The following is a 22,331-nucleotide window of genomic DNA, read 5'->3' on the forward strand; positions in this document are numbered from 1 at the left end:
GGTCCACCATGCAAATTACTTGCAGACAGTTTCCACACTATCTGAGGAAGTCTTTCTGTGTCTGAGGACAGTCTCTGGCCATCAAGTATGCATGTGGCCAGGAGTTTCAGGAAGTTAATTCCCTAAGGAGGGACCTTCAACCATGAGGGGCAGGAGCTGGAAGATAAATGACCCAGTTTCCTCAGCCCTCTGAGGGACAGCTCTAACGCATGGTCCACAGTCTCTCAGAGAGTCCCGAAGGGAGTTACGGTTACCCTCAGAGTAACCCTTTCATCAGGGTACCTCCACTGGCTCTCCTCTCACTCCCCTACCAGCTTCCTGGGATCTTCTCCCAAATAAACTAGTACTGGCACCCAAATTCTCATCCCAGGGTCGGCTTTTGGAGGAACCCAAACTGACATACAGCAAACGTTACCAACTTCACTTTTGTTGCACAAAGTAACTCATATTTAATAGCAGCCCAGTTAGGGAAAAAACTTCAGGTAAATATTATGAATTATTCAAATTTACCTAATTTTACCTAATATTAACTAAGGCCCTTAAAGAAAGTCTATGTAATGACTCATACAGTACCTGCTTTTCAATCATGGCTTTTTCTTGCTTTTCTTTTTCTTGTTTTTCTTTTTCTTGCTCTTCTTTCAACAACAGCTCCTTCTTGGCCTTCTGCTTCAACTGCTCTTCCACCTTTCTCTTCTCTTCGTCTTCCTGCCATTTCTTTTCCTCTTCCCGTTTACGGGCTTCCTCTTCTAGGCGAAGTCTTTCCTCCTCTGCCTTCCTTTTCAATTCCTCTCTCTCCAGCCTTTTGAAAACATAACTGTTGTTAGAAGACAATGACAAGCTCACAAGGCAAACTGCCAAAGAACTGTGTGCTGACAAGGAGAGTATAAGGGGGTGGACACAGTCACAGACATGTGCACTTGAATTAGTATCCATTTAAGAAAATGACTCATCCTTCCTGGAAAGCCACTTAAGTCCATTTACTCTCTTTCTCTCTCTTACACACATATATATAGTAACCAGGGTTGACTTCAAATTCTGTGATACAAAGCGTAATGATGTATTGATTTATAAATGTACTGTAATAAAGACACAGATGTTCCCTAGTCAATCTAGAAACAACCACAGACCCATCATCCTTATTTCATGACAATTCTTAAAAAGACCAAGCAAAACCAACATTAAAAACCACCTTAAGATGGAAAAAACTAGAATTGTCTCAATGGCCTCAACTGTGCCAGTCAGCAATTTAAGAGTAATGACTATGAGGCTTAAGAAGTTCACTTTGGGTTCTAATTGGTATGTGACTTTGGAAGCAGCAAATGGAAGGAAATGCTCAAGAGAAGCTTGACCATTAATATAATAGTTAAAGCATCTATTTCCCACTTATTTTGGCAATCTTTAAAAATCTATTTTAGCTTTTATTCTTTGCTATATGAAAATTAAGTGTCATTTAGACATTTGTCATCTACAGACAAATGGCTGATGATGTAATGATAAAAAGCTCTAAGAAGTGAGAGAAAATTCAGTGAAGTCTAAGCGCTGGTTTTCATTTCCAATGTTCTTCCTGCTCACATGCATGTCACTTTCTGCATCTATGAGAAAATGTGAGCAATTGTACTTACCCTGCAGTGCGTTACTGACTGGCAACACGATGGAGAGCTGAGACTAAGACTGAATTTTGATTGTGCCACTTGCTGTGTGACCCTTTCTTGGAAAGTCACTCAACACTTCTGATACCCATTTTTAAAATGGGATAACTATACTACTGGCTCCATGACCTCACTGAGAATTAAATGAGACAATGCATGGCAAGCACTTACCACAATGCCTGGCCCTAGGCAGATTCTCAAATGCTAGTTTGTTTTACAATTTAAAATGAATCCTCTCTCCAACTCCCAATGTCCTTTTAAGTGCACGTATAAATTTGTATGTTTTTCAGACATTACCTTTATTTGAAAGCATGTGTCCCTGACTTATTAGGGTGCTATAATATTGCTACAAAAAGATCGAGACTTAAAAAGAACATCCTTCCACCCTAATGGTTGGCTTTAGGTATTGTGTAGGCAGTTAGCTTATGTCACCAAAAATATTTTAAAGGAGAAAGAAAATACTTGAAGACATTAGCTTAAGACTGTAATGGTACGTGATAACATATTCTATGTCAGCAGAGGTTACAATACATAAAAGCATTGCTGGAACAACTGAAATTATTAACAAATATTCTGGAAAACTCTTGAGAAGAACATTATGGGGCCCAATTAGAAAGAAACTCCAGTTCTTAAATCTCTCAATCTAAGAAAAACTAAGTAGACCCAACACAAGATCATCAAAAATGGATGTGTTGGTAACAGGACTCAGCAGTGTTTAATCAGCATTGTTTCAGCTCTTACCCCTCTTTTAAGGAACTTACTGTGATTGTCTTACAGAAGTTAATACACAAAGATACATAGTATGAATTAATGCACAAGTTACTTCATCTTTACTGAAAAGCCACCCTATTTCTTATGTGTTGTCATAGGGACTCCTGAGGTGCCGATGCACACCCATGTAGCAACCACTGTATCCTCTTGGACCCTAAGTCTTCATAATCCTCATCACCACCCACAGCATACAACCCTCCCCTCAGGCCCATCAGCTCTTGCTTGTCCCTGCTGTTACAGACAAAATTCCTTCTGTTGAGCACTGTCTGCTTCCCCGAAAGTAGGTAAAAACTAGCTTCTCCTGTCCCTTAATATCACCTACGAGGATGAACATTCTTTCTCTCCCTGCCTAATGAGCCAGAGAGACCATGGATGTGGTTACGTCCTCACCGCCTCTCTGCTGTAGGCCGCCCCCACGCCTTCACCCTTGCCATCATTACCAAGTTCCCTCCTGAGTTCACAAGACCTGTGTGCAGTTCTGTCACCCTATCTTTATTCTTGTCACCCACCCCAAATCCATCTCCCTTTCTCACCAGGTAGAAGCTAACAGAAAACTGTGCATCACAGCCATCATTCAGCATTTAGCAGATGCACCCCTTATCCCAGCCACTCGTGAGGGCCTTCACATAACTATCCACATCTCTCAACCTCCAGCACCTTGCCACCCCTGTCCCACTTCTTCACACTTGTACCCCATCCCTGACACATGCTCAGCCTTGAATTTGATCTCAAGTATGTAGGTTTCACTATTCTCTCTTCCTTATGTGCTTAGAAGTTTTCATTAAAAAGAGCACAAGTGTAACAGCATGGACGTCACCTTCTTGGCTCTGCTCTCAGCCCATCCTGCCCAGCCTCTCCCCTGGCCGCCGGCAGTGCTGTGTAGTCCCTGGCATCTGCTCCCTCACCCCTCCATGCCCCCAAAGCCTCCCATCCCCTTCTGGGTGGTTCTGGGATGGCAAGGAGGCCACCCTGCCAGGGGCTAACTCAAGAGCGGACACCCCAACCACAGGCCAGAGTGGCCTCAGCACCACTTGTGTCCCTCTGGGCTGCCAATGCTGGTCAGGGGAAGGCCCAAACAAGGCTGGCTGGCCATCTGTCCCTGGGCTTTGGCTGCTGCTCCAGCCCTTTACCCTTATCCCCTGGATCCTTGTGGAATCAATCCAAACCTCTACCTTTTCTCAGTCTTCAACATCTTCCTTAGTTGATGGCATCACCAACCACTTTACAGAGAAGACCTGGGCCACTAAGCCAGGCTGCCAAAACTTCTGTCCTCTATGGCATTGCTGCCCAGAAATTTTCCCCTTCCTTCCTCTGCTTAGATGCAAAGGTTTATAAATGCCACCAACTGTGCTATGAATCCCACTGCCTCCTGCCCCTGTGTTCCTTCCTTTCATCGGTCCATCTTTCCCCACAGACCTTTCCATGGCCTGCACACACTCAGGCCTCAGGTCTCCCAGACAACTTTCCATAGCCCCCTCTCCCCTGCCTTCCACTCACAGCCACTTAATATCCAGCTGGCACTCAGGGCCTCTGCCCTCTCACCTTTCAAGCTGGCTGTCTCCACCCTTTTCTATAATTCCCTCCAAAATCTTGGTTTATCTCCTAAACCCCAATACTAGCAGCTTTACCTCAGCCTCAACATGGCTCCCATCAGCAGACAGCCCTGAGCATCCCTCCGGTGAAGACCTCTCCACAGCCGTGCATGAGAGGCTGCAGCCCCTGCCACCCCACCCCAGGTGGGCCCTGCCTGTCCTCGCTCTCCCTCCAGCAGCCTAACTTCTGGAAGCTCAGCCAGCAAGCTGAGTGGCAGGCCTGAGCGGCATGAGGACCTCGACCTGCGGTGCCAGCCCAGGGCTGACTCCCCGTGGGCACGAGCTTCAGCCTGGCTACGTGACCTTGCTCACAGGGACTCCCTACCTTGAATGCCTTCCTAGGCAGGCCCCTAGCAGCTATTTTAGCTTCTCAACAGGACCCACTGTGGAATCCCAGGAAGATCTCTGGCTTGCTAGTTCCTGCCAGTGCCTTCCCCGGGGTGGATCCTGAATCTGAGGTTTCTTGCCCTGACTCCAAGAATCTGCACTCAGGTCTCGGGTCACCCACAAGCCCAGGGGCTGTATCCTGTCCTGTGTGCTCTAAGGCAATGCCAGTGATACTGCTAGTGGGGTTGGCTCGGGGTTGGCTCTTCTTCCTAGGTCCCAGATGTCTGCTCTGGGTGGTTTCATCTCTGACGTGGATGACGTCTCCCTCACCAGTCCGTGACAATAATTGGCTTTCTACAGTTTGGCTCAAGTATCTTTACCTACATTCTCTGGCAACCACATTTCTGTGGCTTCCACTATTGACTCTAAGCACGAAACAGACGTGAGGATGATCTTATTCCAAGAAGTGGCCACTGTGCTCCAGCCCCAGATGTCAGGTACTTTCCTTTCTCACCTCCCATGTGGTGCTATGTAAAGCTTCATGTTCTAGCAAGAGAGAGGAAGACTGGTGTTGGGTCAAGTGTATTGCCTTGATTTTTACCAAGGCCCCAGGTGTCAGTTCCATTTCCAATCACCTAGACATTTTACAGGCGCTTTAAACTTGGTTTATCTAAAATTAAATGGGTAGTTCAGTTTTTATCCTCTAAAACCAATTCCTTCTGTCCTTGTTTTATCTGTTATTGCATGAATCATTCTCTTAATGCTTAGAATAAAACTTTAGCCTCGACTTGGAATAAGCCCATTTCTGTTGAGTTGTGCAGGTCTGCAGACTGTAGCTAGACCTGGCTTGAATTTGCCCTCACTTTTTCAGCTCTACTCTCACCACACTGGCTTAGCCCTTGCCTTTTCTTTTCTTTTCTTTTTTTATTAAGGTATCATTGATATACACTCTTATGAAGGTTTCACACGAAAAACAATGTGGTTACTACATTTACCCATATTATTAACTCCCCCCCATACCCCACTGAAGTCACTGTCCATCAGTGTAGTAAGATGTCACAGAGTCACTACTTGTCTTCTCTGTGCTACACTGTCTTCCCCATGACCCACCCCCGCAACACCATGTGTGCCAATCATAATACCCCTCAATCCCCTTCTCCCTCCCTCCCCACCCCTCCCCTTTTGGTAACTGCTAGTCCCTTCTTGGAGTCTGTGAGTCTGCTAGTCCTTGCCTTTTCTTAACCATGACTGCAGTGGTTTCCTAGTTGGGCCTCTTTCTCCTCTGCCTTCCTTGTACATTTACTGAGCATCAGCCCCCTATCTCTGAAGGTGCTTACTAGGGGGCAGCAGGCTCGCAAACAGACAAGGCTAAGTCATCAGCTGATTGGCCAGGCTCGGGAAGGGCAAAGAGTGGAAAGAGTCAGTTCTCTCCTGGGTACAGGGCCAGAAAGGCTGCAGAGAGAGAACAAGGCTTGACCTGAGTCTCGAGAAAGGAAGCCATGTCTGGAAGGAGCATGAGTCCACACAGGGCAGAGTAAAGGCAGAGGTCTTGACATGTGGCTGTGATTCGGGTGTGTCAGGGAGCCTGTACGCTGGGCCCCGGGGTGCTGAAGGTGGAGGGGGCAGGTGGTGGCAGGTCACGGCCGGCCTTGACGGCATGTTGACAGGTTTGGACAGCTCCTGTGGACAGGGGATTTGCTGGCTTGTTAAAAGACAGAAGCAGGACAATGACACACATTTGAGAACAGTCACTGGGGACCAGCACGGACAGAGGACAAGTTCCAGGAGACCTAGAGCAGGCAGCTCAGTTGCAGTGTCACGGACACAGTCCAGGTAAGAGACACCAGGGGCAGGAGGGGAAGGGAGAGGACAGAGGTGCTAAAGAGGCAGCCTGGACAGACCTGACAACTGACGGAGACTAATGAATTGGCTCTGAGACTTCTGATTCGGGTGCTTGGAGAGATGGGGGTACCAAGCTTGTGAGAGGAAAAGGTTATGTGGGAAGAAAATAAGCCTCCTTCAGAAATGCTCAATCTGAGATACACTGGGGACACACTCAAATGAAAACATAAAGCAGTTGGGAATACAGCTTCTAAGAAGTTCTAGGCCAGGGCTACCCAAAAGAACTTTTGTGATGAGGGAAATGTTCTAGAGATTTGTGCTGCCCAGTATGGTAGCTCTGAGCCATGTAGCTACTGAGTACTTGAAATGTGGCTAGTATAGCAGAGGAACATAATTTTAGTGAATTTATATTTCAGTAACCACATGGGACTAGAGGCTATGGTACTAGACAACACAGCTGCCAGTGAGAGGCCAGGCCATTGGCTCTGATTCAGGAGTCACCCATATACATTATTTAATACCTCCCTTGTACCATAAAGTATTAAAGGTTTACAAAGCAAGATGAAATTAGTTTCAGAATCTGATGGCAAAACAAGGCAAAGGGAAGATGAGGGCAAAAAGAGAGAGCAGAGCAGAGTTGGCTTAGCACACCGAATGGTCAATGCGCAACTGTTGCATGAAATAAGAGCTTAAATGTTCTGACGCCAGAGGAAGTGGCAGCATGGCGGGAGTGCAGCACAGCAGGAGGGAGCACTGCCATTCGGGGAGCACTTGTCAGGTGATGCTACCCAAGGACTGAGGGCTAGGAGCCCAGGCAACATGTAGAGGGAAGGGGGTGGACAGAGGAGAGTGAGCAGCAGAGGCCAAAGAAGCAAGGGCAAGTTTTACAAGGTCAAAGTCAAGGAAGAAAGGGACTAGGAGTCCGGCACTCAGGAGGGATCTAAGTGTGAGGTCTGAGGACTGAATGTGAATTGAGGAAATAAAGATAGGCAGTACAGTCACTTCTTTCAGGAGCTGGGCTGTGCAGAAACAGGAGAGGGGGTGTTCACTGGGAGGTAAAGAACTTCATCTGCCTAAGCACATAGCCACAGTCATGTTACTTACCAGCTCGGGGCCTGCAATTACCAAGGCCTATCATTTGAGGTCCTGAGATTCATCGTCATCTGTATGGCCCACGTCGTATGGCCCACCCAGACCAGCTCAAACACAACACTCAACAAAAAGATCTGTCACTGTTTAAGCCAGGCAGAGAAAGACAAGTACCAAATGATTTCACTCACCTGTGGAGTATAAGAACTAAGCAAAAAAGGAAGGAACAAAACAGCAGCAGACTCACAGAAACCAAGAATGGACTAACAGTTACCAAAGGGAAAGGGACTGGGGAGGGTGGGTGGGAAGGGAGGGAGAAGGGGGGAAAAGGGGCATTACGATTAGCAGACATAATGTAGGGGGGACACGGGGAGGGCTGTACAACACAGAAGACAAGTAGTGATTCTATAGCATCTTACTACGCTGAAGGACAGTAACTATAATGGAGTATATGGTGGGGACTTGATAATGGGGGTATCTAGTAACCACAATGTTACTCATGTAAGTGTATATTAGTGATACCAAAAAAAAAAAAGATCTGTCACTGTTGAGTAAACGGCTGGAGGTGGGAAAACTGTCAGAGAAGTCCAGCATTTGAAGAAGGGACCAGCCAGACCTACCCTTGCCAACTACCACTTTTTGAAAAAACAAATCAGCCAACTTGTAATCCAAGGCCAAAAAGACTTGCCAGGGTCACTTCAGGATTAAGAACATTCTATAATGCATTACTCTTGAAGTGCTGCAGCTGGCTTGCTTCCTGTCATATTAATTCTCTTAACAGTATTGGATTGCACTCTGACTACTCTGAAAGCTTCCTTATCAATTTAATGATAAAATCTATCTTGCCCTTTAACATGCATTCCTCTTTGAATAAAAAGATCAGAAAAGGCAGAACTGTCTATGGACAGAGTGCCCCAGTAGAAATAACATAGCACTTCTCAAACTTTGGCAAGCTATTGAAGCAGGACATGGCCTGGGCCTATGTGTTTTCACTGCATTCCCTGGATGGTTCTACACCCTCTGAAACTTCAGGGACTGCTGCCATAAGGTCTTCTGTTGTGCTCCAAGACAGGCATCCCTATATCTCATTGCTCAGGGAGCATGAGGTCAGCTTCCAGCGTGCCTAGGGGCCTCTGCGCGACCTTCCTTTGTCTCATTGGGAGGTGAGACTTAGGGTGATTTAGGGCAAAATGATGATTTGGAAAGCAGAATCAAGACCTCTACATCTGGGACCTCCTGTTTTTTTCACAGAGAACCTCATCCTCTAAACAAAGCTCAGACTCCCCCTGATAGCTCTCCAAGACCTGACTGGTCCTAGAGTCCAAGAGGAGAATGGGCAGCTGTCCGTCACATTTAGATTCAGGAGCGAGGAGCTTCCAGACTATCTGAAAAGAGCCAATTTCCCTCACTGTTAATCATACCCAGTGGAAGACACAGTTCCCTGCACACCTGCTGTGCAGACTTCTCCTGCTGCTGAGCGTGTATCACACTGAAACTCCAGAAGGAAAGTGAGCAGCTCTTCCCACTGCAGCCTTTTATACAAGATGGTGATGCAACTCTGAGCACCCACATACCTATTTTGTGCTTCCTTCTGCAGCCGTTCCTGCTCCTCCTGCTCCTTCTGCAGCCGGGCCTGTCGTCTCTTTTCAGCCAGGATCTTCGCGGCCTCTTCTGCATCAGTGGTGCCTGCTGCAGGCTTCCCTGAGGGTGCATCAGAGGAAGAGGTCACAGCAAATGAAACACTGATTGCCCTCACATGGCAGCTGCCACCTGGCAATGAAATGTCCGACCCAGTGGGTGATGGGAAATGCTGCCAGTATTGTTGGCACAGTTAGCCATAGAGCAGGGAGGCTGCAATGGGCTGGATGCGACCCTGACTGAATTTCACAGAGGAGGGGAGTGGGAGGTGAGGAAGAGGACAAGGCTGCCATCACGTCCCACAGCAGCCACCACCACTGTGCCCATCTGGGTGAACTCACTGCATCCATCACAAAAGCTTACAGGACTACTGGAAGACCCCTTCTGTGGGATGTGCTAAGGCTAGCTGGGCGCAGCACATGAGCAAAGCCATGAGCAGCATCAGCCCGGTCGTCTCCTCCTCCAGGGAACTCTGAAGAGACAGAGGGGCAGGTCTCAAGGACAATGTGCAAGCCTGAGAAAGCAGCATGGGGGCATGAAGTTGTCCCAGGGAAAAATCCCCCCTCTGCCCTAATAAACATGAGACACCATGCAGATTGGGTCAGAGGGAGAAGCAGCTCAGAAAAGCCAAGGCCTGGGGCACTGTCATTAGCAAGGAGGGCCTACCTCCACTGCTCTCGGCCTTTCCTCCGGTGGCTGCGTGCTTCTCAGTGACATGCTTGTCCGCCACATGCTTCTCTGGGACTTCCCCTCCATGTGAGCCAGCCGCCTGCTGAGCCAGGGCACCTTCCCTTTCCTTGTTGCTCTTCTCTTTCTCTGCCTTCCTCTTGGGTGTTTCCTGGCTGGGAACGGTGGGAAAGCGGTACTTCACGGGAGACCCTGGGTATGGTGGCTTCACATTCTTTGGAGACTGTGGATATGCTTTTGAAGGTGTCCTGGAAAAGCAAAAATGTGCCAGAAGATGATTACTGGGCCTGAACACAGAACCCTCTATTCCTAAGATGCCTGGTTCCAAAAAGTTGAACAAATTTCATCCTTCAAGAGGAATAAATGTTAGGCTTAGGTACACACTCAGAAGTTCCAGAAGTACTATTACCCTAATAGGAACATATGGTACCTAGAAGATGTCCCTGGTGGAAGGGACAATATTTTAGGAAGCCCATTTGGTGACGCCATGTCCTAATTTCATTTAAGTCTGGTGACAACCTAAGGATGGAGTGATAATTATTTCCCCACTTCTTCTCATTAGATGAATAGCAGGGTTAGATCTGGCTTCAGCATATGTCAGTGGACAAGCTGGCTCCTTCTTTTTTCATGTCAACATAAAATTTACCATCTTAACAATTTTTAAGCATACAATTCAGTGGCATTAAGTACACTCACGTTGTGCTGCAACCATCACCATCCAGCTCCAGAACTCTGTCCCCATGAAACACTAACCCCCTATTCCTGCCTGTCCCCAGCCCCTAGCAACCAACCTTCTGCTTTCTGTCTCTAGGAATTTGACTATTCCAGGTACCTCACAGAAATGCAATCATACAGGATTTGCCCTTTTGTGCTGGCTTATTTTATTCAGCATTATGTCTTCAAGATTCTCAGTTTTTTTTAATGTTTTTTAATTGAAGTATAATTGATATACAATCTTATGATGGCTTCAAATACACAACACAGTGATTTGACATTTACCCGTATTATCAAGTCCTCAGCCTGTCCACTCCAATCACTGTCTATCAGCAAAGTAAGATGTTACAGGATCATTAACTATATTCTCTGTGCTGTACTACCATTCCTGTGACCAACCTATACTGTGATTGCAAATTATTGTGCCCCTTAATCCCCTTCTCCCTCCCCACCCCTCCCCTTTGGTAACCACTAGTCCCTTCTCACTGTCTATGAGTTTACTGCTGTTCTGTTCCTTCTGCTTTGCTTTGTTCTTATACTCCACATATGAGTGAAATCATTTGGTACTTGTCTTTCTCGGGCTGGCTTATTTCACTGAGCATAATACCCTCTAGCTCCATCCATGTTGTTGCAAATCGTAGGATTTCTTTTCCTTTTATGGCTGAATAATATCCCATTGTATATATGTACCACCTCTTCTTTTTCCATTCATTTATTGATAGACACTTAGGTAGCTTCCATATCTTGGCTATTGTAAATCGTGCTGCAATAAACATAGGGGTGCATATGTCTTCAAATCAGGGATCTTGTTGTCTTCGGGTAAATTCCTAGGAGTGGAATTACTGGGTCAGATGATACTTCAATTTTTAGTTTTTTTGAGGAACCTCCATATGGCTTTCTACATTGGTTGAACCAATTCACATTCCCACCAGCAGTAGGTGGGAAGTAGGAGGACTCCCTTTTCTCCACTTCCTCGCCAGCATTAGTTGTTGTTTGTCTTTTGTACAGTGGCCATCCTAACTGGTGTGAGGTGCTATCTCATTGTGGTTTTAATTTGCATTTCCCTGATGATTAGCGGTGTGAAGCATCTTTTCATGTGCCTGTTGGCCATCTGAATTTCTTCTTTGGAGAAGTGTCTGTTCAGGTCCTCTGCCCATTTTTTAATTGGATTATTTGTTTTTTGGGTGTTGAGGTGCATGAGTTATTTATATATTTTGGATGTTAACCCGTTATCAGATAGATTGTTTACGAATATATCCTCCTATACTGCAGGATTCCTTTTTGTTCTGTTGATGGTGTTCTTTGCTGTACAGAGGCTTTTTGGTTTGATGTAGTCCCACTTGTTCATTTTTGCTTTTGTTTCCCTTGCCCAAGGAGATGTGTTCAGGAAAAAGTTGCTCATGTTTATACTCATGCAATTTTTGCCTATGTTTTCTTCTAAGAGTTTTATGGTTTCATGACTTACATTCAGTTCTTTGATCCATTTTGAGTTTACTTTACTCGATTCTTTTTTTAAAAAAAAATTCTCCTTTACTGAGGTATAATTGATATCTGGTTCCTTTTTAAATACCAAGGAATAAAGTCAGCTAAGGGATGGGGAGAGGGGATGTCTTTTTGGAGCTTTTTAAGTTTTTAAAGAATCTGTCCTCCAACAGGGAAGATGTAAAAGGTGAGGACAAGCCTATTTCCACCCAGGGAAACACTGCTGTGTTAAAATGCAGGGATCTATCTTATGTTTGTTGGAAGAAGGTCCATACAGGTATGCTGTATCCTGTGCCATCATCCTGTTAGGCTGCAGCCACACAGAACCCATGACACCTTGTCTGGATGGATGGTGCCTCCTCTCCCCAGACTGCTTCTCCTCCATCCTTGAGCACAGGGGACTCTGGCCTGCCATTTCTAAGGGACCTCTCAGCAACCAGGTGTTTCTTTCCAGATGTACTATAAAATTCTAGTTTTCTAATTTTGTTCCTAGACTCTTAACAAGTAAGTCACGCACAGAATCCTCCTGCCCCCTATATATGTATGGATATGTACCAGGGTTTCTCAACTGTGCCATTACTAGCATTTGGGGTGGGGTCGATCTTTGTTGGGGGGCTGTCCTGTGCACTGCAGGTTTAGCTGCCTCCCTGGCCTTAACCTACTAGATGCCAGTAGCAATCTTCACCCCCCAACCCCAGGTTGTGACAACCAAAAATGTCTCCAGACATTGTCAATGTTCTCTCAGGGCAAGAGTACCCCTAAATGAGAACCACTGAGGCAAGACATACATGCAGCCGTCCACTCCCACACATATGCTACCTGTATAAAGCAGATAAAAGTGGAGCTGCTCTGGTTGGAGGGCAGTGCCCTAATCCCATGGGGACCCCAAGGCAGAGGCACATCCATGGGCTTCCTAAGAGCCCTAGCTGGGGAGGACATCACCAGTGCTTTATGTGCTGACGGAGAGAGCCACATCTGGATGCCCCAGCGATCTAGAGCTCAGCCTTCCACTGTACCCTCCAACACTGCATGTCCATACTTCCCAAATGCCATCTGTACGCCAGCTGCTCTACTGCCAAGTGTATACCCACAATTGGTATGTGTGTATATATGTTTGCACCTGTGTCTCCCTGAATCCACTTTGGACAAGTCTGCCCTGCTCCCCACACTGCAATGGTGGCTACACCTGAGTTAGTGGCCACTAAGAGCCCCCAGATGTACCTTTTAGACATGGCACTGAACAGGTACTCAATAGCTGGTAGGTATCGGTGTTGATTAAATATATGAAAAAAAAATCTGAAATATCCTCACAGACAAGAACAAACCCAAACCAGGAAGAACTATTATGGGAAATCCAAGCTCTGATCCCTCACAATGATGGTGCTGCATTGAGCACGGTTTTCTAATCGGCTGTAAAAACCTGGGTTTAGGTTCAAATAACCTATATAAATATATGGCAGGAGATCTTTGCTTGGTGACACCCTCCTTTCACACTGTTGTTCAGGGCTGCAATGCATATACAACAGCCAAGAGGGTGTCTTGAAAGACTTGGTCAAATGCTCTGTGAAGAATAAAACCTGTCACCTACTCCATAGAACATCACACACATGCTGGGTGTGGCTTTGATCAAACAAGGTGTAGAGGCAGGGGGTGGTAAAGAATTATCCTTGGATTTGGGATTTGGAGAGAGAGGCAATAGGAAAGGCTGCTGTTTTATGGTAGATGAACAAATGGAAACATCTCCTCCTATAAGCATTCCTATCTTGACTCATTAAATGGAATTTCTGGTATTGGAAAGACCTGTGGAAAGCCATCTGCTCTTCCTCGTTGCCCTCATCCTCCTCCCCAAGGTGGGAGGCATGATTTCTCTGACTGGTAAGACTGGGGAAGGTGCTGCATGCAGGCAACTCAGTCCCTTCGAGTTCTCTCCAGGATGGGCCTGCAGTGACCCACACCCACAGCTTCTCGGTGCAGTGCCTGAAGACGTGGGCTCCACCCCAGGGGGCCTGCATCAGGCTGGTGCCTTTGCTCAGGAAGGATGAGGAGCTCTTCTACAGACACAGCTCCCACCCTGGGGTCCCCAGGGCTGGACTGGGGGGAGTGGTAAGAGCCCTGAACTGGCTGCCCTCCCAGTCCATCCTACAGTCCAGCCTTAGCAGCCAGCAAGCCAGCATCTGAATCCCAGCACCCCCAGGTCTGGCTTAAATGGCTCACCAGCAGAAGGGAAGGGAGCGTGGTAAAGTTACACCGTCAGTCAGAATACCTGGAACCCACAGATGGAACTGCAGGGCAGGATTGCAATTCCAGGGAGAAAAGGCCAGATCGGTCCAGATGGGGGAGGCTCTGACAGCCTCAGGTGGGCTGGGCCTGGAGCAGCCTTACTTCAACAGAGCATCACGCATAGGCTCTGTTCACATCACCAACTATGAGGTTCTGTTCTAAATAAAACTGGGCCAATTACCCATGAGCATACATCCAAAAATAATTTCTACCTGAGAAGTAAGGGTGGTTTATTTGGGAAAAACTCACTATATTAAGAAGTCTGTTTGCATTTCCTTATGCCAGCCCCTCCCCAGTAAACAGAATAAATTAGCACACACACAAACACACATACACACACACTCTCCTATGCAATACAAATATGACTTTCAAATTAGAGAAATGTAAGCAGATTGTAGGTTTTTAACAGTGAGTGGCCAAATTTCAACAGAATTCCCTATTTCATCTCTGTATCTGCAGTTTCCTGCTCATCCTGCCTCACCACCTCCCTGCATGGACTCAGCACCCTGCCAAGCACCTGCAAAGCTGATAAACCTGAGCCTCCTGTGCCAAGCGACCTTGTTCTGGCAGGCTCCAGGGCTCTCCAGCCAGTCTTGCTCACACTCCTGAAAGCTAAAAAAAGCCTGGCAAAGCTATTTCCCTGACCCCCCTCCATGCCCTAGAAATAAGTATCTTGACTGATGAAAGACATTAAACACAAGTTCATCAGGGGAACTCACCATGCTTTCATAGAATTTTATTTTTAAGTTCCTTCTCATCTATTTAATACGGGTCTATGTGATTCCACAATAACCCAGTGAGGTAGGTGGGAAATGACTATCAACCACACTTTAAATAAGAAAACCAAAGTCCCACACATTTAAATGACTTTTCACAAGAGACATAAGCAGACAAGCAGGACTAGCACCCAAGTCACTTGATTCTTCCTCTTGCTTTTTTATAGTTTTTCCTTTAACTTTGTAGAAGTTCAATGCCACCAACTATAATTAGCATTCACAACATAGGTAGGTCACAGGGAAGGCAATACAGCATGGAAAAGACAAGTAGTGACTCTATAGCATCTTACCATGCTGATAGATAGTGACTGCAATGGGGTGTGGGGGGGGGAATGGGTGACTGTTGTAACTGCAATGGTGTTCATGAGAAACCTTCATAAGATTGTATATAAATGACACTTTAATAATAATAAAAAAAAGAAGTTTAATGCCACCAATTGTTAAAAAAATCTAACAGAGGAGATTCTCAAATTCTGCTGGGATAGTAGAGACAGGCCTTCCTGGTGCACAAGGCAGGATTATATAACTTTTTGATGCTCCATGACTGGTGGGAAATATGAACAAACACCTCTATAAGTAGAGCAGCAAGAATAACTCTCAGGAGATGGGCGTCATACTTATGAACATGAGTTTATTCCAGAACAGAACCTCAAGTACTTTTTTCTTCACATCTTGGAAACTAGTTCTAATTTCCCCAAAGCCACTCAACTCCAGGCACTGTAAACACACTCCACCCACAGGATAGGAGGCGTCTGTGGCCTCATCAGTATAGCTCAGCCTACATTCTGAAAAGTCTGTTTATGGTCACAGTTTATCATTTCCCAGACAGGAGAAGAACAATTTTATACCAGGGCAACCTGTGGAAACCAGGTTAGCCCAGTGATCAAAGTTACCATCACCAGCAATGAAACAACCTGACATCAAATCACATCACGGCCTCCTGACACAATGCACTGAGCAGGAACCAGTATCACTTCTGTGGGATCCCAAACATACAGCCTGAATCTAATCACAAGGAACAGCAGGCCAACCCAGACTGAGGGACCATTCTCAAAATAGCTTGCCTGTGCTCTTCAAAAATGTCAAGGCCACGAAGGAGAAAGGCTGAAGACCTATATACAATTCATAAGACTGTATATCCAATGTGGGAGCCTGGGTTGGACCCTGGACTAGGACAAAAATGCTATAAAGATTTCACTGGGACAACTGGCAAAAGTAGCATACAGTATAAATTTTAAAGTAACAATATCATGGCAAAGTCACACTTTCTGTACTGTGGTCATACAAAGGAATGTTTTCATTCTTACGGATGAAGGGTCATGGTGTCTGCAACTTATTCTTAAATGGTTCTGGGGAAAATTTGTGGTGTGTGTCTATGGAGAGTGAATGAATGTGAGTGGGGAGATGAGAATGATGAAGCAAATGTGGCTAACAGTTACCAGGATGAAAGGTATATAGGAGTTCTTTTTCTAGTCTTGCAATTTTTCTGTAGAGTGAAATGATTTCAAAATAACAAGGCTTTTATAGAGAAGACAAGTAATGGTTCCCTAGCATCTTACTACACTGATGGGCAGTGACTGCGATGGGGTGTGTGTGTGTGTCTGGTGGGGGGGGGGGAATCTTTATAATATGGGTGATGATTGAAACCACAATGTTGCTCATATGAAACCTTCATAAGATTGTATATCAATGATACCTTAATTTAAAAAATAACAAGGCCTTTAAAATTGGTCTAAATTCAAATTATTCTCTGGTAAAACTGAAAAATATAGGGCTATGGACTAGGTGAGCATATAAGTGTGACTATGAGGAGGGGGCATAACAACATTTTAAATTATCCTCTTCAGAGTGGGGATTAAAGATGGCAGCGTGAGAGGAGAGACAGATGCTTCCTCCTAAAACTGGATACAATTAGAAAACTTAATTGGCGCAACTAATCCTGAGATAGCAACAGGAAAGAGGATGCGCCAGACTGCACACACCTGGAGAAAAGAGCAGACCTCAGCAAACGGGGTAGTAGGAGAGCTGTGGCTCTGCAGGACCCGAGCCCCTCCCCCACCCCAGCTCACCGGCGGGAGGAAGACAAACGGAGCAGGGAGGGAGTGGAAGGCTTGGGACTGCTGAATACCTAGCTCCGGAGATCTGCACTGGAAGCACAAACCTACATTTCATGGTGCTTTCATGAGACTCGCATGACTACTGGGTTGGAAAGTTAATACAGGCAGACTTCCTAGGGAGACTGGGATTCCGGCTGCTTGTGGAAAGCAGGGATCCATATCTGGCTGCTCTGGGACAAAAACTTATACCTGTGTGCCCGGCCCACTGGCTCAGGCAGTGGAGACAGGCACAGCTGCCAGGAGGCAGGGAACAGCTCTTTCCTACCCCCAGGCACCAGTACCGCTCCCCTGCAACCCCCGACATTGCTTCAGGGGCTCAGCAGCTCCAGAGACTACAGGTTCTGGACACTAGAGGGCGCCATATACAAACATGAAATGCCAAAGGTACCTTGTCCAGAGTAAAATTGTTAATACAACTCCCGAGAAAGATTTAAATGATACGGACCTCGTGACTCTTCCTGAAAGGGAGTTCAAAATAAAATCATCAACATCCTAATGGAGGTACGGAAAGGCATCCAAGAACTCAGGAATGAATTCAGGTCAGAGATCCAATCGTTAAAGAACACGATGGAGGGTATTAAAAGCAGTTGGATATGGTGGAGGAGACAATAAATGAAATAGAAACTAGAGAAGAGGAATACAAAGAAGCTGAGGCACAGAGAGAAAAAAGGATCTCTAAAAATGAAAGAATATTGAGAGAACTGTGTGACCAATCGAAGCGGAACAATATTCGCATTATAGGGATACCAGAAGAAGAAGAAGAGAGAGAGAAATGGATAGAAAGTGTCTTGAGGAGGTAGTTGCTGAAAACTTCCCCAATCTGGGGAAGGACATAGTCTGTCAGGCCATGGAGACCCACAGATCCCCCAACACAAGGGACCCAAGGAAGAAAACAGCAAGACACATAGTAATTAAAATGGGAAAGATCAAGGATAAGGACAGACTGTTAAATTATCCTCTTCAAGAAAATTTTCAGGTAAGAATGTAAAAGCCTATTGGAGAATGATGGTGGTGGCAGAAACAGCAGTTAAACTGTCAAAGTGGAGCCCGATCCACGTAGACACTCATCTGTGGGCAGGAATAGGCATGCCACACGTCTACCAGAGAAGCTGATGGGAATGGCACCTGATAATGATCAGTTACATGTCCTCACCCACCAAGGGAATAGGCCTGCTCCACAAGCCTGTGATTCTCAGTGGGAGGTACTTATTTTTAGCCATGTAAACAACCTGGTCTTAATTTTTTTCCTCACATGGACAAAAAAATCTGTTTCGTTTCCAATGTATGATAAAGTGAAAATTAACCCAGATTCCTGATACAAAACTGATCTCAGGTATGAGGTATCTCTGAAAGTGATTATCTTTGGCAGACTGTGTTTCCCAAAGATGGCCACAATAATATCTGTTCCCATCCCATATGATTTTTTGAGTTTACTTCTCTATCCCACTGAATATGGGATGGGCTGACTGGTTTGACCAATAAAATATACCAGGGAAGGAACGCTGTGCCAATTCAGGGCATAGTCCTTAACTGGCCTGGCAGCTTCCACTTCCTGTCCTGGGAGATACTCAGTCATGGGCACACTCCCTCTCAGAACCCAGTGGCCATGCTGTGAGATGCCTAAGTGACACAGAGAGGCTAAACGTAGGCATTCTGTTCCGGTTGACAGCCCCAGCTGAGCTCCAGCCAGCAGCTAGCATCAGCTGCCAGCCAGGCGAAGGACCTCCAGCTCAGTGGAGTCCTAGGTAACTGCAGCTCCAGCTGACACTGGACCATAGTCACCTGGAAGACCTCAGATAACTGCCCAGTAAGCTCAAGTCAACCCACAAAGCAACCACACAGAAGGCCCCAAGAGAGACCCTCCCACTAAGCCCAAGTCACAGAGCTGTGAGAATTCCTAACAAATTGTTTTATGCCACTAAATTCTGGGGGGTTTATTACAGCAGCAACAGATAATGGAAACACCCCCATCATAACCACCAAACTGACTGAGAATATATTTCTAAGAACTTGAAGCCATTAGAGAATACCTCACACTCGGGGACAGAGACAGGCTGGGGAAATCCACTTGGCCACACTTGATTTCCTCTCTCTAGGTTACAAGAAGAACGCTATGCTCCATCCACATCTTTGAGAGTATTGCTGAAGCTAGTTTTCTAAAACCCATACAAGTACCCGACAGTGAGAACAATGAAAATAAACTTGAACGCTTAAAAGAGCAACACCATTAATATGCACAGCCACCCAACTGTGGCTTACTTTATCTGAGAACTGGGAGGAGAACAATGCGCTGCCAGAGCCGTTCATCACATGACCTGTCTGGGTTTCTGGACGGGAGTTCAAAGGAACTAACTAAGCCCCCATTCAAAGCCTCGTCACTTCCAGCATGCTTTAAAAATCACACACTTGGTTTGCACAGAGGGAAGGTTAAAAAATGCCACTTTGGTTGGGGTTTATTTTGTGTGTGACACCATTTTAAAAATCAACTGTTTTTTATTGTCCTTCCTCTGTACTGAATATACAAAAGAGTACTTAATAAAACACCAAAGAGATGAAGAATGATGCAACTGTTAGGCAGAAAGATAGATATGAGTGGGGTGGAGGGAAAAGGTCAGGAAAGCCTACTAGAAGGGACTCAAAGAGTTAACCAGATAAAACTAGAGAGCCAGAAAAGACCCACAGAGTTAATGAGTTCATCAGTTGAAGCTCCAAAAGCCAGGAGTAACTTGGGATGTCCAGATATTCCCCAGATAAACAAAAGTATCTGAGCACAGCCCATGTCTTCATTGTGTCAATTAGATCATGCCACTGTAAGATTTACTTTAGCCTGCTAAAAGGCCCAGCTAATTCTTTAACTTAACCTATATGATGTTTTTTTTCCTCCTCCTCCAGCCCCTAATCAGGTAATTTTGTAACCAGGGCAGGAGACAAGCATCATAATTAATTTTCCAAACAAGCCCAGATATAAACAGTACAGTAAGAACAGGAAAGACTCATCTTAAAGCTAAGATTCCATTTTATAAGCCAGGAAGTTAGGAAGTAAGATTCCTAACATATTCTTCAGCAGACAATAACTCAGCCCACCCTGGGGGCAAGGGAGGTGGTCTTGACTGACATGTTCCCAGAGGAAAGCTGCTATCCTGGGGAGGAACTGGATCAGTAAAATTCTTGTATGAAGTTAATTTTGCAGAATTATTTGAAGGACTGATAACAGAGGAGAGGAGACATGGTGTCTCTCACCAGAGCTAAGCATCTTGAGACCACTTGACAAGTCTACACCCCTCAGCTCTTTGTCATATCCCTGAAAAATCTTTAACAGCCTGTGAAACCCAGACCCCAAACCCTTAAATGCCTCCTCTCTGAGGATGCCCACATTTTTTCTCTCTTTCAGTGGGTAACTTTAAATAAAGCTTCTCACTGCTCAGCTTAATTGTATTTTCTCTCTCTGTGCTTTTCCAGTGGTAAGGGTCTTTGTTTCTTTGCTATTTCATTCTATTTCTAAGTCTTCGCTTTACTCCTGATAAGTAGGGAGGGGCTGCTGAGAGCTCAGACTTGGAGCTTGCAAGTTCCTGTCGCCTGGGTGACCCGGACAGAACTGCAGCTATACGATCATGCTCTTTAGTAGCCTGCCTGAAAATCTCTTTTCTTTGCCTTTGGGAAGTTCTCAGAACATCATCTCACGCCATCCAGTGCTCTGCAGCTCCCCCAAATCCTGGGGTGGTAGTAGGGACTCGGCTCCCATGCCATGCAGATTCAAGTGGACACTGGAAGCCAGGTGACAGGGCTTCAGGAGTTGGCAATGGATTATGCCCTTAGGCTGAGCAGCAGTTCAATGAGCTTCCCTTTCCTCCATTTTTCCTTCCTCTCAGCTTTATTCAAGTAAACTTGCCTTTACCTACCTTTATTCAGGCCCCTTCCTCTCTTGGAGTGCATTCAAATAAAACTCTTACTCTGTTTCACTACTATGTCTCTGCCCTTCAATTCTTTGTTACAGCAGGAACAAGAACCGAGGAAAATAAACTCAACACCCCCACTAATATAACAAATGCCTATACATCCACCAACGTAGTTCAAAGGAGAGGCATTACACGGAATCTCCCATGAGCACCTCCCTGACTCACTCCCTGCCTCAGAGGCCATCCATCGTCACTTTGCACTTTGTTTGTCATTTTCTTACTTTTTCTAAAAATCATTTTTCCACATTTACAGTCTTAAAAACACATTGTTTAGTTTTGTACATCTGGGAACTCAATATAAATGGTATCATACTGTTGAAATTCTTCTGCAACTTCCTTTTTCTGCTCAGTACTATGATCCTGAGGTCTATGTACTTTGTGAGCAGTTGCAGTGTGTTCTTTTTTACTGCTTGGATTTTACTGTAAATTTATTTACAGTCTATCTGACTTCTCACATTCCTCAGACCTGGTCCATGGCCAGTGCAGTTCAGCTACTAATCTTCACCCAGGGAGAAACTATCCTTCTTTCTGAAGATCTTAAAATCAAAAGAAAAATTTGCTTTTCCTTAGGCCTCTCACTATGGTAATTCTGATTCAGAGGTACCAGGGAATCTTCTACCCCCAAGGCACCTCTTAGGAGATAATGATTCTGGTAGTTTTGCCTGTGCACATGAAAGTTCAGCTATGCTGTTTACTATTTTTCCCACCTGCAATAGAGATGACATATATAGAGCTCTGGAAATAAAGGCCATTCCATTAATTTCTCTTTCTTAAAGTGGCAGGAATACCCTGCTGCACCACACAGAAGATGGCATCCCTCAACCTTTAAAAATTTCCCAAGTGAAATATGCAGCCCAGAAAGGAGAACATTTAAGAAGGTGATTGGTGGGAGAATAAACTGATGAATGGTCCAGAAGGGAAGAGGAGGCAAAGAGCCAGAGTCCTTGGGCAGGGCTGGTCTTAGCACTGGCTACTCCCCCAGCCAACCCCACTCCTGCCCTCTCGGCTCTACTTCCCTTCTGGCTTTCCTCCTGCAGGGACATATTAAGCTTCTACTGTGCCACAATACATCCAGCCGTCTCTATGACTCCACTCGTGGCAGTCTAGCAGTGGTGCCACTAGGCACAGAGCAGCACGGCCTGTCCCTCACTTTATGCAGGGCTCTGTTCAAATGTCACCTCCTCAGAGACTTCCTGACCACTTTATCTAGCTACTCCCCTCCGCCACTTTGTCATCTGACCCAGTTTTATTTTTCTTCACAGAATATCTCACCACCTGATGTTATATTCCCTGTTCACTGTCAGGTAAGCTCCATGAGGGCTGAGGAGAATGCTGGACACAGAGCAGGTGCGCTGTATGTATTTGAGGAGTGAGTGAATGAATGAATGCCAGAAGTATGCACATGATGCTG

The 22,331-nt window shown here is 45.6% G+C and overlaps 1 protein-coding gene across 7 annotated transcripts in view; it reads right to left on the reverse strand.

Moving 5' to 3' along the window:
• The window catches only part of MAP7D2 (MAP7 domain containing 2), a 116,071-nt gene that overhangs the window by 8,717 nt on the left and 85,023 nt on the right, over positions 1 to 22,331 (reverse strand). For all 7 annotated transcript variants that reach the window (XR_005061869.2, XM_037020577.2, XM_037020574.2 and 4 more), the window contains 3 exons: positions 9,575 to 9,843; positions 8,845 to 8,971; positions 574 to 799 (listed from right to left, as the gene is read on the reverse strand). Coding sequence is in view for 6 of the 7 variants with exons in the window: in XM_037020577.2 (XP_036876472.2) it covers positions 574 to 799; positions 8,845 to 8,971; positions 9,575 to 9,843 (622 nt within the window). In the remaining variant the exon portion in view is untranslated. The remainder of the gene's footprint in view (positions 1 to 573; positions 800 to 8,844; positions 8,972 to 9,574; positions 9,844 to 22,331) is intronic.

This window comes from Manis javanica, chromosome X (assembly GCF_040802235.1).
Source record: "Manis javanica isolate MJ-LG chromosome X, MJ_LKY, whole genome shotgun sequence".
Lineage (NCBI taxonomy): Eukaryota > Metazoa > Chordata > Mammalia > Pholidota > Manidae > Manis > Manis javanica.